This window comes from Xiphophorus hellerii, chromosome 19 (assembly GCF_003331165.1).
Source record: "Xiphophorus hellerii strain 12219 chromosome 19, Xiphophorus_hellerii-4.1, whole genome shotgun sequence".
Classification (NCBI taxonomy): Eukaryota; Metazoa; Chordata; class Actinopteri; order Cyprinodontiformes; family Poeciliidae; genus Xiphophorus; species Xiphophorus hellerii.
The window spans coordinates 23,149,346-23,162,357 of NC_045690.1; the positions used below are offsets into that span (position 1 = coordinate 23,149,346).

Here is a 13,012-nt window from a genome sequence, read left to right on the forward strand (position 1 = left end):
AAATGTTTCAACTTACTGGAGGAAAAAAAAGGATAAAATGGATATACAAATGTAAAACGCACAAATTACAGTTTAAAGATTAATTCATTTACGGCAACTTTCCATCAAATAGCTTGAAGTTGTTTCATAGTTTACGGATTTTTCCCGTCACAATTTTACTGTTTATCACTGTTAAACTTACAGATATATCTCTAGTACGTATTCTGAACACATAAACAGTGGATAATATATATATATATATATATATATATATATATAAATTAAATTTAAAATAAATGAACTCATTTCAAAGTTTCACCCCAGATCACCTTAAACTGCAGCTGCTGTGACACATATAGAGACATGCTCGGTTTTGAGCTTCAGTTGAGACAGAAATGGAGCCTGTGACAGCTGTTTGCTCCAACACACACAGCGTGATGGTGTGTGTGTGTGTGTGTAGGTGGTGCAGGTGCAGTCATAGAGCCGGAGGTTGCGGTAAAGGTCGAAGGTTGCGAAGCTCGTTTCTCAGCAGGCTGCTCTGCGACCGCATCCTGTCGCTCTGCAGCAGCTCGCATCAGAACCCTGACTTCCTGTTCTCACATGCAGAACGCTCTCTCTGACAAAGCTCCAGAGAATGGAAACCATAGCAACCATCTCACTACATGCAAAGAAAACTAGAATATTTATATGTAGCATGAAGACAATTTAAGATATTTGTTGTTAAGTAGTCAAAAAGCTGAAAAACGTTTTTTTTTTTAAACAAAGAATCTCATTATGACTGTTAAAAAAACATAAAATTTCCTTGAGACGTTTCAACTTCATGCTGAGAAAAAAAAAGAGTTTCTCTGAAAACCCACAAAATATCTGACGCCATCTTTGGAACAAGTGATGAGAAGCGAGAGAATAAAAATCATCGCAATAACGAAAAGATTTGCTTGCGTGTCTTTATTGAGAAATTACATGAAAAGATTACATGGAAAGAGCCGAACAAAAACACAGAGAGCTTTTACCTTTCAACGAGAAAACCTGCATGTTTTTAATATTCAGGGTGTTTGGATCAGGTCAGAAACACACGGCTCCACCTGCCATTTTCACACATTTTATTTACAGAAGCTAAAAATAACTATAAAAAATAAAAAAGTTTCTCCTGAAGATTCGGCTGTCGGCTCTCACTGCTTCCGTTTTTTTGGTGAACTCTGCAAAACAAAACAGGAAAAAAAAAAACCCCCCCACTCATTATCACATTATCACACCAAAACCAAAGAGTCAGATCAGAATTTCAGAAGCTGCATCACAAGATGAGTTCCTACGAGGGACAAAATGGCCGTCGACTTAGACATAAAAGTCTTGATCTTCTTTAGATTTTCTTTTAAAAGTAAAAAAATCACTTGATTTGAGATATCATAAAATATCTTTGAAGATCCAATTTCTCACCTATATATACCTTTGTTAAACTATACTTATACCACCAACCAGGTGGTTCCACTGTTGTCTTTACGTCATTTATTTATTTTTGACCTTTTATATGAATCAAATCATACAACGGCTTTATGTCAACACACCATAACAGTGTTTATTTTACTCATCGGATCAATCCTCTCATCTGCAGCCAGTTATATTGGTGATAACAACCTGCGGTGCCGTTTCTGTCCCACAGCTGCTTCCACGTCTGTCCTGCTGCTAATCTAACCTGGTCGCACCAGTTTCAAGCTAACGCCAGGAACAGCTAATTTCAGGTAACAGCCGGGAAGTTTAGATAAAGCTGCAGACTCTGCAGGACCGACCTGAAGCCTCCAGACCAGAAAGCAGACCAAGGCGGCGTAGAGGCAGCTCTTCACGATCAGGGCGCTGTAGGAGAGTTTGGCGTTCTGGGTGATCCTTAAATATTTCTCTGTCGGGGAGATCAGGAAACGTTAGAGCTGTGGAGGCTGATGGCCGACCTGGTAGCAAGCGTAAACATACTTAAAGTGATTGATATTTTTTACCTCGTGTCATCCCTGTGTCCGTTTCATTGGCTGAAAGACAAAAAAAGAAAGAAAATGACGACACCGCTGCTAAACCTAAAGCATAAAAAGTCACTAAAGGAGGTTTGTTTTCTGAAAGTAACGTACTGTAAATGGGTGCTGTGTAGATTTTGTAGTTTTCTCCATTAAAGAATGTGACGTGACAACTGAATTCATTGCCAGGGTTGAACCAGGTCTTGGCCCGCAGCCTCAGCCTGCTGGTGATGGAGTACGTCTTTGTGGTTTCATTCTTCTTGGCGGCGGCGTCGGTCGCCACACCATCAGTGATGTTCTGGCCGTTGAGCTGCCAGAACACGCTGACATGATCCGGATAGAAACCAGACGCCAGGCACACCAGGGTCTTCCTCCTCTCCCCTTTCTCCTTCTTCTGGTCTCTGCACTCACGGGGTGAAGGTGGAAGGATTTTCACATTTGGTTCAGTGGTTTTCACTCCATCTTCTGTTTATTAAAAAAGACGACATAAAAAGAGTTACTCAGATCTGCATGGTCAAAATCTGAAACACTATCAGAAATTATTACTGATTTTCTCTTTTATTAGTATTTTCTTCTTACCAAGAACTGTGAGTTTGGTTCCCTCTCCGAAATAAGCAGGATAAGAGTCGGAGCACAGAACTCAGTCACAGGTAGAAAACCCAACACTCTCTAGTTTATGTTTTCTACATCAGCCAGAACGCTGACAAACTCTAAATTTATCGCTCTCTGACGTTTTCAGATTTTCTTTCAGCATATTCCCTCACATGTTTGGGACTTTAAATAAGAGGAACAAAAATAATACATGTTGTTTTTTAACAGGCAAAAATCTTAGGATTTCATAGAGTAACAAGATTAACAGCTGTTAGTACAGATGAAAACGCTGCTATTTTTTCACTGAAATCTAGTTTCTACCGTTTTAAGCAAATTTTAAAACGTAATATTTGACTAATATCAATTTTTGTCCAAATTTAAACATGCTTTTTGGTGATTTTTCTTACCTAGAACTGTGAGTTTGGTTCCCTCTCCGAAATAAGCAGGATAAGAGCCGGAGCACAGAACTCAGTCACAGGTAGAAAACCCAACACTCTCTAGTTGATGTTTTCTACATGAACCAGAACGCTGATGGAAGCAGAATCTGTCTCCCTTCGATGTTTTATTTTCAAAATTTGTTTCGACGCATCCCTTCACATCTTTGGAACTTTAAATAAATCAAAAATGAAATGGATACTGTTTCATTAAATGAGAAAACCCTTCTCTCTTTCCGTCTTTTTGTACTGAAGTGAATTATTTTCTACCCATGCAGAAATACCACAAGGAAGAATTACAATTTGATATCATTTGCACACCTACATATATATATATATATATATATATATATATATATATATATATATATATATATATATATATATATATATATATAAACAGTATATATGTCTTTTGGTCATTTTTCTTACCTAAAACGGTGAGTTTAGTTCCAGCTCCAAAGTAAGCAGGATCATAGTTGTTCACACTGTTAAACGGCTGCAGGAAAAGCTTCCTCTGTCTTTAACCTCTTTTACACCCAAACATAATTTTAGACCCAAAACAAACTCTTTATCACTAAAATGTATTTTTTCTGCCAGATCAGAGTATTTTCTAAGTGCCATTAAAACTATTTGCCACCAAATTAAGCTTTTTTTTTTGTTATTTCTTTTAAAAATCAAAATATTTGAATTTCTTCCTTAAAAACAGTGAGTTTAGATCCAGCATGTGTAGCTAGGCTATCGAAACCTGCCTTTATAAATTCCTCCAGAACTTATATTTTTGTCATCTGAAGACTGATTTAATACAAGTTGCATTTTGGAGCAACAATTTCATTTCTAAGCATCTCTGAATGAACTTTAACGTTTTCTTACCTAAAACAGTTCATTTTGTCCCTCTGTGCTAAAAACTCATCAGCTGTGAGAATTTATAGCGTTTTCCTCTCCTTTATGGAACAAATGTAGCTTTTTCCCTTGCATTAAACATCTGGTCTGAATAATGTTGGTTTTCAGCAGGCGTCTCGCGGTGTGAGAGAAATGTTAACATGTTTTTAGGATTTGAGGAGATTCACTCACCCAGAACAGTCAGTCTGGTTCCCTGACCAAAGTAAGCTTCGTACTGACACAGTGTTTACGCTCCACGGCAAAAAGCACAGAGCTGAAACTTTCCACAGCGCCGGGTCAGCAGATTCTCTTTATTCATATTATTGCCAGGCAAACAGATTTCTATATTCACTTTGATTCTTAAGTTTTTAACTTTTAATTGACCTTATTCAGGATGTTTCTTACCTAAAACGGTTAACTTTGTTCCTGCGCCGAAGAAAGCTTCGTAACCAGAGTCACAGTGTGGACTGTCGGTACCCAAAACCGCTCAGGTTTCTGCTTCAACATCGGCTCCTTCTGCAGTTTTCTTAACCTCGAGCTTTTATTTAAAGCTACAGCGACCTCATTTTTGCCAAATTGCTACAAACCACCCAGTAAGCAGCATGTTTCTCTTTATTCCATCTCTCTTAACTTTGTTCTGTCAAATAACATAATTTGAACAACAAAAACATCAAGTTTGAAGGCATATTTTATTATGAAGACCTAAAATTATTTGAGGTTCCTTACCTAGAACGGTTAACTTAGTTCCTGCTCCGAAGTAAGCTTCGTTGTAACCAGAATCACAGTGAAGCAGATCAGTGCAGGATGTTACTTTGGAAATGGATTCAACTGTTCATCTCACCGACTAATATTTAAACCTCCCTTCAGTCTGAGACATGTATTTGTTGTATTACTACTTCCTGATCTTTATTTGATTTGAAAAATTGTCTTAAAAGTAAAGTTTTACTCACCCAGAACAGTCAGTTTTGTTCCCTGACCGAAATAAGCTTCGTTGTTGACACAGAGCTTCGGCTTAATGTCAAGAAGTGCCGAACTGCACTTGAACTATAACCAACAACACTGTCTCTCTATGCTAACGCTGTAGAAAGATTTCAGCTACTTTTAATGCGTCTCTTACTCACCTAAAACTGTTAGTTTTGTCCCTTTTCCAAAGTAAGCTTCGTTGGCGTTGTCACAGTGCAGCCATACTGAACATGAACCTGTTTGCCTCTCAGATTTATCTTCATAAAGCCTTCAGAGGCTCTAGTCAAAGTATTATTCATTAAAACTCTGTAATGAAGTGAAATATTTACCTAAAACTGTCAGTTTGGTTCCTTGGCCAAAGTAAGCAGGATCTCTGTTGGTCACAGTGCTCTGAGTTCAGCTCAATATGTCAGAACTTTAAACTGGACTGATTTGACCTTCATTTTTTACTGAACTGTTCAGTTTCATCATAACGAAGAGAACTGAACATGTGAGAAGTTTAACTTACCTAAAACTGTGAGTTTGGTTCCTTGGCCAAAGTAAGCAGGTTCAGTGTTGGTCACAGTGCTTCAACTTCAGGTTAATACGTCTGAACTTTTAAACTCTAAAGACTTTTTCTTTAATTTCATCCAAGAGCTTTGAATTTAGTTTAACCTGATTCAGTGAACTGAACATGTGAGAATCCAACTTACCTAAAACTGTGAGTTTGGTTCCTTTTCCAAAGTAAGCTTCGTTTCCAGCGTCACACTGAATCTCTCCTGGACCAAAAAGTCTCCAGACTTTCCAGAATCTTCTCCTTCAGCCTGGCTGTAATAACCCAGATCATCAGAAAGGTAAAACCTGCAGGATGAGCTTCACAACGTTTAAAGAAGTTGTGATTTCTGACCCTGAGGAACAAATGATCCAATGGCTCCATGTTTAAACTCAAACATCTGTTAATTAAAGCTGTTTCTGGTTGATTTTCTACATATTAAAGTGTTTTTTAAAGCCTGGCTGAGCCTCCACCCTGCCCACCTCCACCTGCTTCCTGCTGCTGCTCTCTGAGCTCCGCTCAGCCGTCCACATGATGGATGTCAATGGGAGGAGGTTTTTGTACGGCGGCTCTATAGGATTGTATCACCGTGGCCCCCTGTCCCCACGGTGGAAAAGCATCACACAAAAACCTGCTGCCTCCGTCTCTCCCCGCCTCCCCCCAGCCAGCCTCTCCGTATCTCAGCCTCCATCTGTGAGTCTCTGGGAGCAGCTGTGGAGGTCGGGCCGACTTGACGCTGGAGCAGCTCCAGGCTGCCTGCTGCTATTTCTGGGTCGGCTAAGAAAAGAAGACAGAGCAGAGGACAGGAAGCTGCTGGCTGCTTTTGTTTATTTGGAGGTATAAACAGGAAGTGACACGTCAGCTGGTCACGACTCTGCAGCCAATCAGTCAGCAGAGAGATAACAGGTTCACCTACATTTATATATATATATATGCCGTATTTTTTGGACTATAAGCTGCTACTTTTTTCCTACGCCCGGTGCGGCTTTTCTGTGGATTTTTCTCTTTAGCAGGAAGTGAATCATTGGAAGTCAAAATTGGAAATCAAAGAAGAAACGCTGATTTCCATTTAGAACAAGCACATACTAGCAGCAGGCACAACGGAGAAATGATTTCATACCAGCGTCTTATGTATGTTTCCAGTTTTTTTTAAAGCAATTTTGTGGGTGTGGCTTATAGTGAGGTGCTCTCTATAGTCCGGAAAATATGGTATATATAAAACCTCTTTTCCTTAAAGAAATGAGGGACTGAAGAGTTGGGAGGTTGAAGGAGGCGCCTGAGTATGGAGCGAAAATGGGGCCATAAAAATTTGCTCAGAATTTTGTTTTGAAAACATTTGAGACTAAAAATTAGCCTTGAACATTTTTCCAGTTTAAATTTTTGTTTCAGTTTTAAATCTTTTTATTTTATTTTAATTTTTTTCCTGTTTCTGTTTCAAGAAAATATTTTTGAAGGAACTTTATGGTCCCAATTTAGCAAGTAAAACATTTGACAAAAAAAAAAATCAGATTTTTTATTGATACAGAACATTTCTATAACTTGATAGAGTGAGGCAGTCCATCAATGAAGAAACATTCAGACAGAAAGTTGTTGTTTTTCACAGAAACATGCTCATGACTGACGACAGTCAGGGAGCTGACAAAATTATAATTTATCAACCAACGTTGATAAATTATAATTTCATAAGAATAACCTTCATACTGGTATTTCGTCCATAAACCATTTGAATACATTTGGAGGCATTGTAAGGGTAGAGGCTGTGTGTTTAACCAGGTGGTCACCAGCACAGGAGCTCCACAGGGCTCCGTTCTCTCGCCATTCTTTTTCATCCTGTACTTCACTTCTGACCTCCAGCACAAATCCAACTTCTGTCTTTCACAGAAACACTCATGTGACTCTGCAGCTGTCGGGTGAATCAGAGATGGACAAGAGGCTGAGTACTGAGAGCTGGTGGATCACTTTGTGGGAACAATCATCTCATCTTCAATATAAACAAAACAAAGGAGATAATTGTGTATTTCAGGAGTAATGGGGTTAGATCTATTTCCATCATGGGAGAAGAAGAGGAGCTGGTTTATTAATATAAATACCTTGGTGTTCATCTGGACAACAGACTGGACTGGAGATGCAACAGTGAAGCTGCAGATCTATAAGTCTGTTGTTGATACCGTCTTCTCTTCCATCATCATCTGTTGGGGCAGCAGCATCAGAACCAGGGACCTGAAAAGGCTCAACAGGCCGATGAAGACGGCTGGTTCTGTTCTGGGGACGACTGTGGAACCTCTGGAGATGAAGATGCAAAGGAAGAGTCTTCATAAAACCACGGAAATTATGGAGATCCCTGACCGTCCTCTTCATGACGCTGTTGTAGAAAAACTGTGTCTTCTGTTCGAGGCGTCTTCAGATTCCCTGTAACACAGACTGCTACAGGACTGCCATCACAATCTACTATAACTCTTTGAAGAACCTTGAATTAATGAGTTACAGCAACATTTAATTCCTCTTTGGGATCAAAAAAGCATTTTTGAATTGAATTGAATGAGAAGTTGTTTCAATAAGTCATTCTAGTCTTGAGAAGAACCAAAACGAGTCGCTTGCCTTGACTGTAATTATACATAAAGCCAGAAGAGGGCACTGTGACATAATCTGTTGATCTTAATCCCCTATCAAACTGAGGAAAGAATCAAAGCAAATGAAAAATGAAACAAAGACGTGAGGCGTCTAAGATTACTGAATGTTGGAGTTGACGCCTGCTGTCTTATCTGATCTGCTTTGTGGTGCTGCAGAAACATGACAGTGTGCATAAAGGAGCATGTTTTTTTTTTCTTTCATATTTTGAATCCACATTAATAGAAATGTTCTGCTGAGGTTTTTGTATTGCCCTCGATGCTTTTTGAAGCTCTGTGCCTTACTGGAAGCACAGTAATACACAGCCGAGTCTCCAGGCTCGGCCTTGTTGATCTGCAGCGTGGTGCTCAGCGTCGACGGACGGGACATGGAGTATTTGGTGTCCTGGAACGGAGCTTCAATAGTTGAAATATCTTTACCAACGGAATATGCCACTAATTCCATGCTGCTGCTGCTGCTGCTTATTTGTCTGTACCAGTACATGTTCAGGTATTGTTCGTCGTCTTGTTCACATTTTAAGTTCACAGCCTGTTGCCCAACTTCAAGCAATAAAGACGGAGGTTGATCAATTCTAAGACCAATGGAAACGCCTGCAAAATAAAAAAAAGATGATTACTTTGAAGAATCACAGACTATTTTAGCTGTTACACGTTCTTACCTGCACAGATTATTACTGTGAAGAAGACCAAATTCTTTGCTGCATTCATTATAGAGATACAAAATGAGATCCGACCGCTTCAGCTATAACCTCTGCTGCTCACATGTCCTCTGACTCTTCTCATTCCTTCCCAGAGAGCCTTTATTGATCTCCTTTGCACAACTGGAGACGCCTAGTGGCCAACAAGCTGCAACTGCAGCTAAAGCTTTTCACCACAACCTCTGGGATATTGGTTCAGAGAAGACTTTCATTACACTAAAATCAACCTGCTTTCTTTATTAATTGGGAGTGTGAAGTTGTCAGAAATATCATGAGAATCTGGACTCACAACATGAGATAGTTGTTACATTTCCAGAACAGAAGTTTGTTCTGAATTAATGTTCTGCCTTCTGCAGCTACTGGATAATTTGAGAATATACCTTGATCTTGCAGCCCAGTCCAAAATGTTCAGAGCTGGGATTTAATCGGATAGCACTGACATCCTAGAAAATTAACAGACATGCAAAACATTAATTTACTAATGATTGTCCCGATCCGTTATCGGAAATTGGTCCGATATCAGCCAAACAACGAGTATTTAATTATTTCAGGCTGCATTAAAATCTCAGTTAGAAGCACTTCATCGTTTTCATACCTACTATTAACTATTGTTCTCTGAGTAATTATTTCACTTGATCAAAGCATTCCAGACTACAAAATCACTGATAAAAGTATGTATGACTCTGACTCATGGTCAGATGCTGATATCGTATCGGGTCAATATCGGTATTGGCCGACACTCAAAGCTGCAGTATTGATATTGTATCGGAAGTGGAAAAGTTGTCAGGACACACCTAGTTACTTAAATTACATAATAATCTGAGAACAGTTTTGTGTATTTAGTCAGGTCATTGTTGTCTGATGTTCTTTGATGACCTGAAACATGTTAGTGTGACAAAACTTAAAATCGGATGATAAAAGTGAAATGAAAGGTTACTAGTATGACAGGTGAAGGTTAGCTAATACTGCCTCATGCAACACTTCTCCTTAAAAATGGCTGCAAACTTTAAACTTTAAGTTAGTTTACATGACTTTACAACATGGTTAGGAACAGATATCCTTTATCACGTCCTGATACATGAAACCAAACGAGTGGAACCACAGCTCCTTCCTGCCTCTGTCGCAGCCAGCCTCGTATTTGTACGAGTGTTTGGTCCGCGTGCGTCACTGTGCCTGGCAGCGCAGTAGTAGATGCTGCTGTCGTTCACTTTCAGCTCTGGAATACTGAGAGAAAACTTGTTTTTCTCAGCTTCGAGAGACGAACGGTAGCGCCCAGCCGTTGTTTCATATTCTGCGAGAAGAAGCTGGATTTCAGCCCCGTGGCGGTTCTGTCGGTACCAGAGCATGGTGTAGCTGCTCATGGAGAACCCGGCGCCCACACTGCACTCCAACGTCGCATCAGCATCCGAGGAAGCGATCTGATCTGCAGACTGGAGCACCGTAACAGAGAAACCTGCAGCATACGGAGAGGAGAGTTTCAACGGGCTCCACGCTCAGATAAATAAATGGATTTCAATTTATGGATGAATTCTACAATGAAATCCAAATCTGCACTCACCGGCTGATACCAACAGGGACAGAAAAATAACCGTGAGAAGCATGTTATCGATGAGCGGCCCTGATCTGAGTGAAACAGCTGCAGAGATCGACTGAACAAGAAGTCATATGACCACATGACAGGAAGTAGAGTTTAGAGTTTCAGAGTTTAAACAAATACTTCATCTTAACCAGCATGAGCTGAAACATTTATTTATTGCATTTATGCAAGTTTTTTTCTTCTACAAACTTGGTATCTTCCAAGGTACAAGCAGAATGAAAATGAAGTTCTAGTAAGCAGCGTGCCACCGATGAAGTCGACTGTTTGATTTTAACCAGTAATATTGTTGGTAATTTCTATAAATTTTATTTTGATACAATTTAATCAACTTTTCCGAGTAGAAATGTGCCGATTTAACAGCTAAAATTCAAACAAATCTTATACAGATGCATTTTGAAGTGTGCGTCCACAAAGATGAAGATGATGCTAAAAGATGTTGTTGATTTATGAACCCAGACAATTTATTTACCCAGATCCAAATAATTTCAAATTTAACACAAAAAAAATGACAAAAACATTCATTCAAAAATACCTCAGAATACCAATCTGATCTCTTTTGTAGATTTTCCCTGGCAGCAGTTTATTTGTTATTGAAGTTTAAAAGAATAAGCTCTATATATCTATATATATAGATATATATATATATATATATATATATATATCTATATATATATAGATATACAGTAGATATATATATATATATAACCGGAGTAGTTCAGCCTGCATCTTTTTAATCCACTAGATACCTAGAAATTATTTTCATTCGTTTTTGTTTTGAATTTCATTGATTGCAGTTTGAAGTGTTGAGTCACTGTAACAAGTATTATTATTATTATTATTATTATTATTATTGTGTGTCTGTGTTTTACATCGTGGAAGTTACTAACTACTAAAAGAGTTTATTCACAGCTTAAATCGAAGAAAAACAAACATTAAATTACAGAGTTTTAGTGAGCAAAGACGCTAAATCAGTCGTACATCAATGATAAAATGCATTTCAACCATTGTGTTTGTAGAAGAAACTGAGTTTTACCATCTAGTTTACAAGAGAGTTCTGGGTTTCATGACGACGGACGTTATACAACAGTAGCAGCATATGTGGTACAATTATTAATTATGTCATCGTAGTGTTTGTGTTGAAATGTGAAATATTGCAGAATGGTGGAGGACATCTTCTTGGTTTTATCTGCTTTAAGGAGGAGTTTTAAGCTCTAAACCAAGTCAAAAGCTGGTTGTGGGAGGCTGAGTGTCCTGTAGGAAGAACATAATGAATAACGATGAACAAATGAAGCCTTTTGTTTACAGATTTTAGGGTATTATTAGTACTCATGGCCTGAGGTTTTTGTTGTTGTTTTTCCCTTCAGCTTTCATTTGCTGTCACATGCCTCTGGTTTCCTGCTGGGCTGCGGTTGCCAGCTGGATTACTCTGAAGGTTTTTGTATGGCAGAGTCACTCTCTTTTAATACTGTGTACATACGGGTGGCCCCAAAATATTCTCCGCTGTCTTCAGGGTGTCTCGGGTTCAGGAAGAGAAGATAAGCCGTCTTCTCTCCATCTCCTCCCATCTGAAAGTGCCGTTCAAATTCTGACTCCATATTAACGGCTGTATAATAGACGTAGCCGATCAGCTTCAGGGAGGTGTCTCCCGGTGAGCGCTGATACCAGAGGATTGTGTCGTAGCTCGGGATTGCATGAGTGAAGGTCAGGTTGACTTTGTTGTTCGGTCGGACCAGAACGTCCGCCGGAAACTGAGAGACTTGCTTTTCTTTGCTGAGGTAGACTCCTGAGAAAAGATTGAAGGTTTAGATTTTTAGGAGTAAATTGAATCAACAGCACTTGCAAATCTACATATCTCCCTTACTGGGTTAAAACTGTAAAAAAAAAAACTGCTGCTTTGATTAATAAACAAACAATACCTTCAATCCAGAAGGTGATGGTGATGAAGACAAGAGATGGCTTCATGTTGAATGCCAGACACCAGCTGTGTCTTTACCTTGAAGGAGAGACAGGAAGTGATGAGCTTTTGGGGGGGTTTGTGTTGGACTGAGCTCCAAAATAAACTCTTGTCGTTGTTGAGTCGGATCTGGTTCTTGTGAGGGAGTCTCTCTTGTGACAAAACCACTGACTCCGCCTTCTAGTTGGTCAGAAACTGGTCTTCTGATGTCATGTTTTCAACCCCATTTTATTGTGTTCGGAACCCCAGCATAGCAGGTACACCGTACCAGTCTCTGGTCCTAACCCTACTCTAACCTCGTATAAAATCCTGGTAACCAAGTAGAATCAAGCTGAGCAGGTACAAGTGGAAAAGTGGCACGGATGGTCAGCAGGGAACCACAAGCAGTAGAAGAGTTTGTTTATAGGAACATTTTTGAATTCTAAAACTAATGGAAAAAATGAATTTGCTAACCACACCATGACTAAGGCCATTTTTAAAGGCCTTAGTTCTTGACAGGGCCGTCACAGGTTCGATTCCCGGCCTAGTGACCCTTTGCTGCACGTCTTCCCCCCCTCTCTCATTACCCACTTTCCTGTCAATTAACTATCAAATAAAGGCCACTAGAGCCAATAAAACTTAAAAAAAATAAAAGTAAACAAAATCGAAGCATATAAATAAATAAGCTTTGGTTGGAATGTTGTATAAATAAACGGCCTTATTTAGTTTATATTATTTCTAGACGTGTTTGAGAAAAATTAGCATTTGTTGACACTAAA

The 13,012-nt window shown here is 39.2% G+C and overlaps 1 long non-coding RNA gene and 1 gene segment (V, D, J or C); both read right to left on the reverse strand.

Moving 5' to 3' along the window:
- Positions 1–904: 904 nt before the first annotated feature.
- Positions 905–10,355, reverse strand: LOC116708473 (T-cell receptor beta-1 chain C region-like). The segment is given in 7 exon segments: positions 905–1,175; positions 1,764–1,870; positions 1,965–1,994; positions 2,091–2,441; positions 3,434–3,490; positions 9,875–10,156; positions 10,262–10,355. Coding segments are annotated over 7 exon segments (897 nt in total).
- Positions 6,866–9,771, reverse strand: LOC116708474 (uncharacterized). Of its 2 annotated transcripts, XR_004336688.1 has the most exons (3): positions 8,665–9,771; positions 7,469–8,596; positions 6,866–7,359 (listed from the first exon to the last, which is right to left on the reverse strand). It is a non-coding gene; the product is annotated as an uncharacterized LOC116708474 (long non-coding RNA). The 2 variants fall into 2 exon arrangements; XR_004336687.1 differs by having other exon boundaries at positions 7,469–9,771.
- Positions 10,356–13,012: the final 2,657 nt, after the last annotated feature.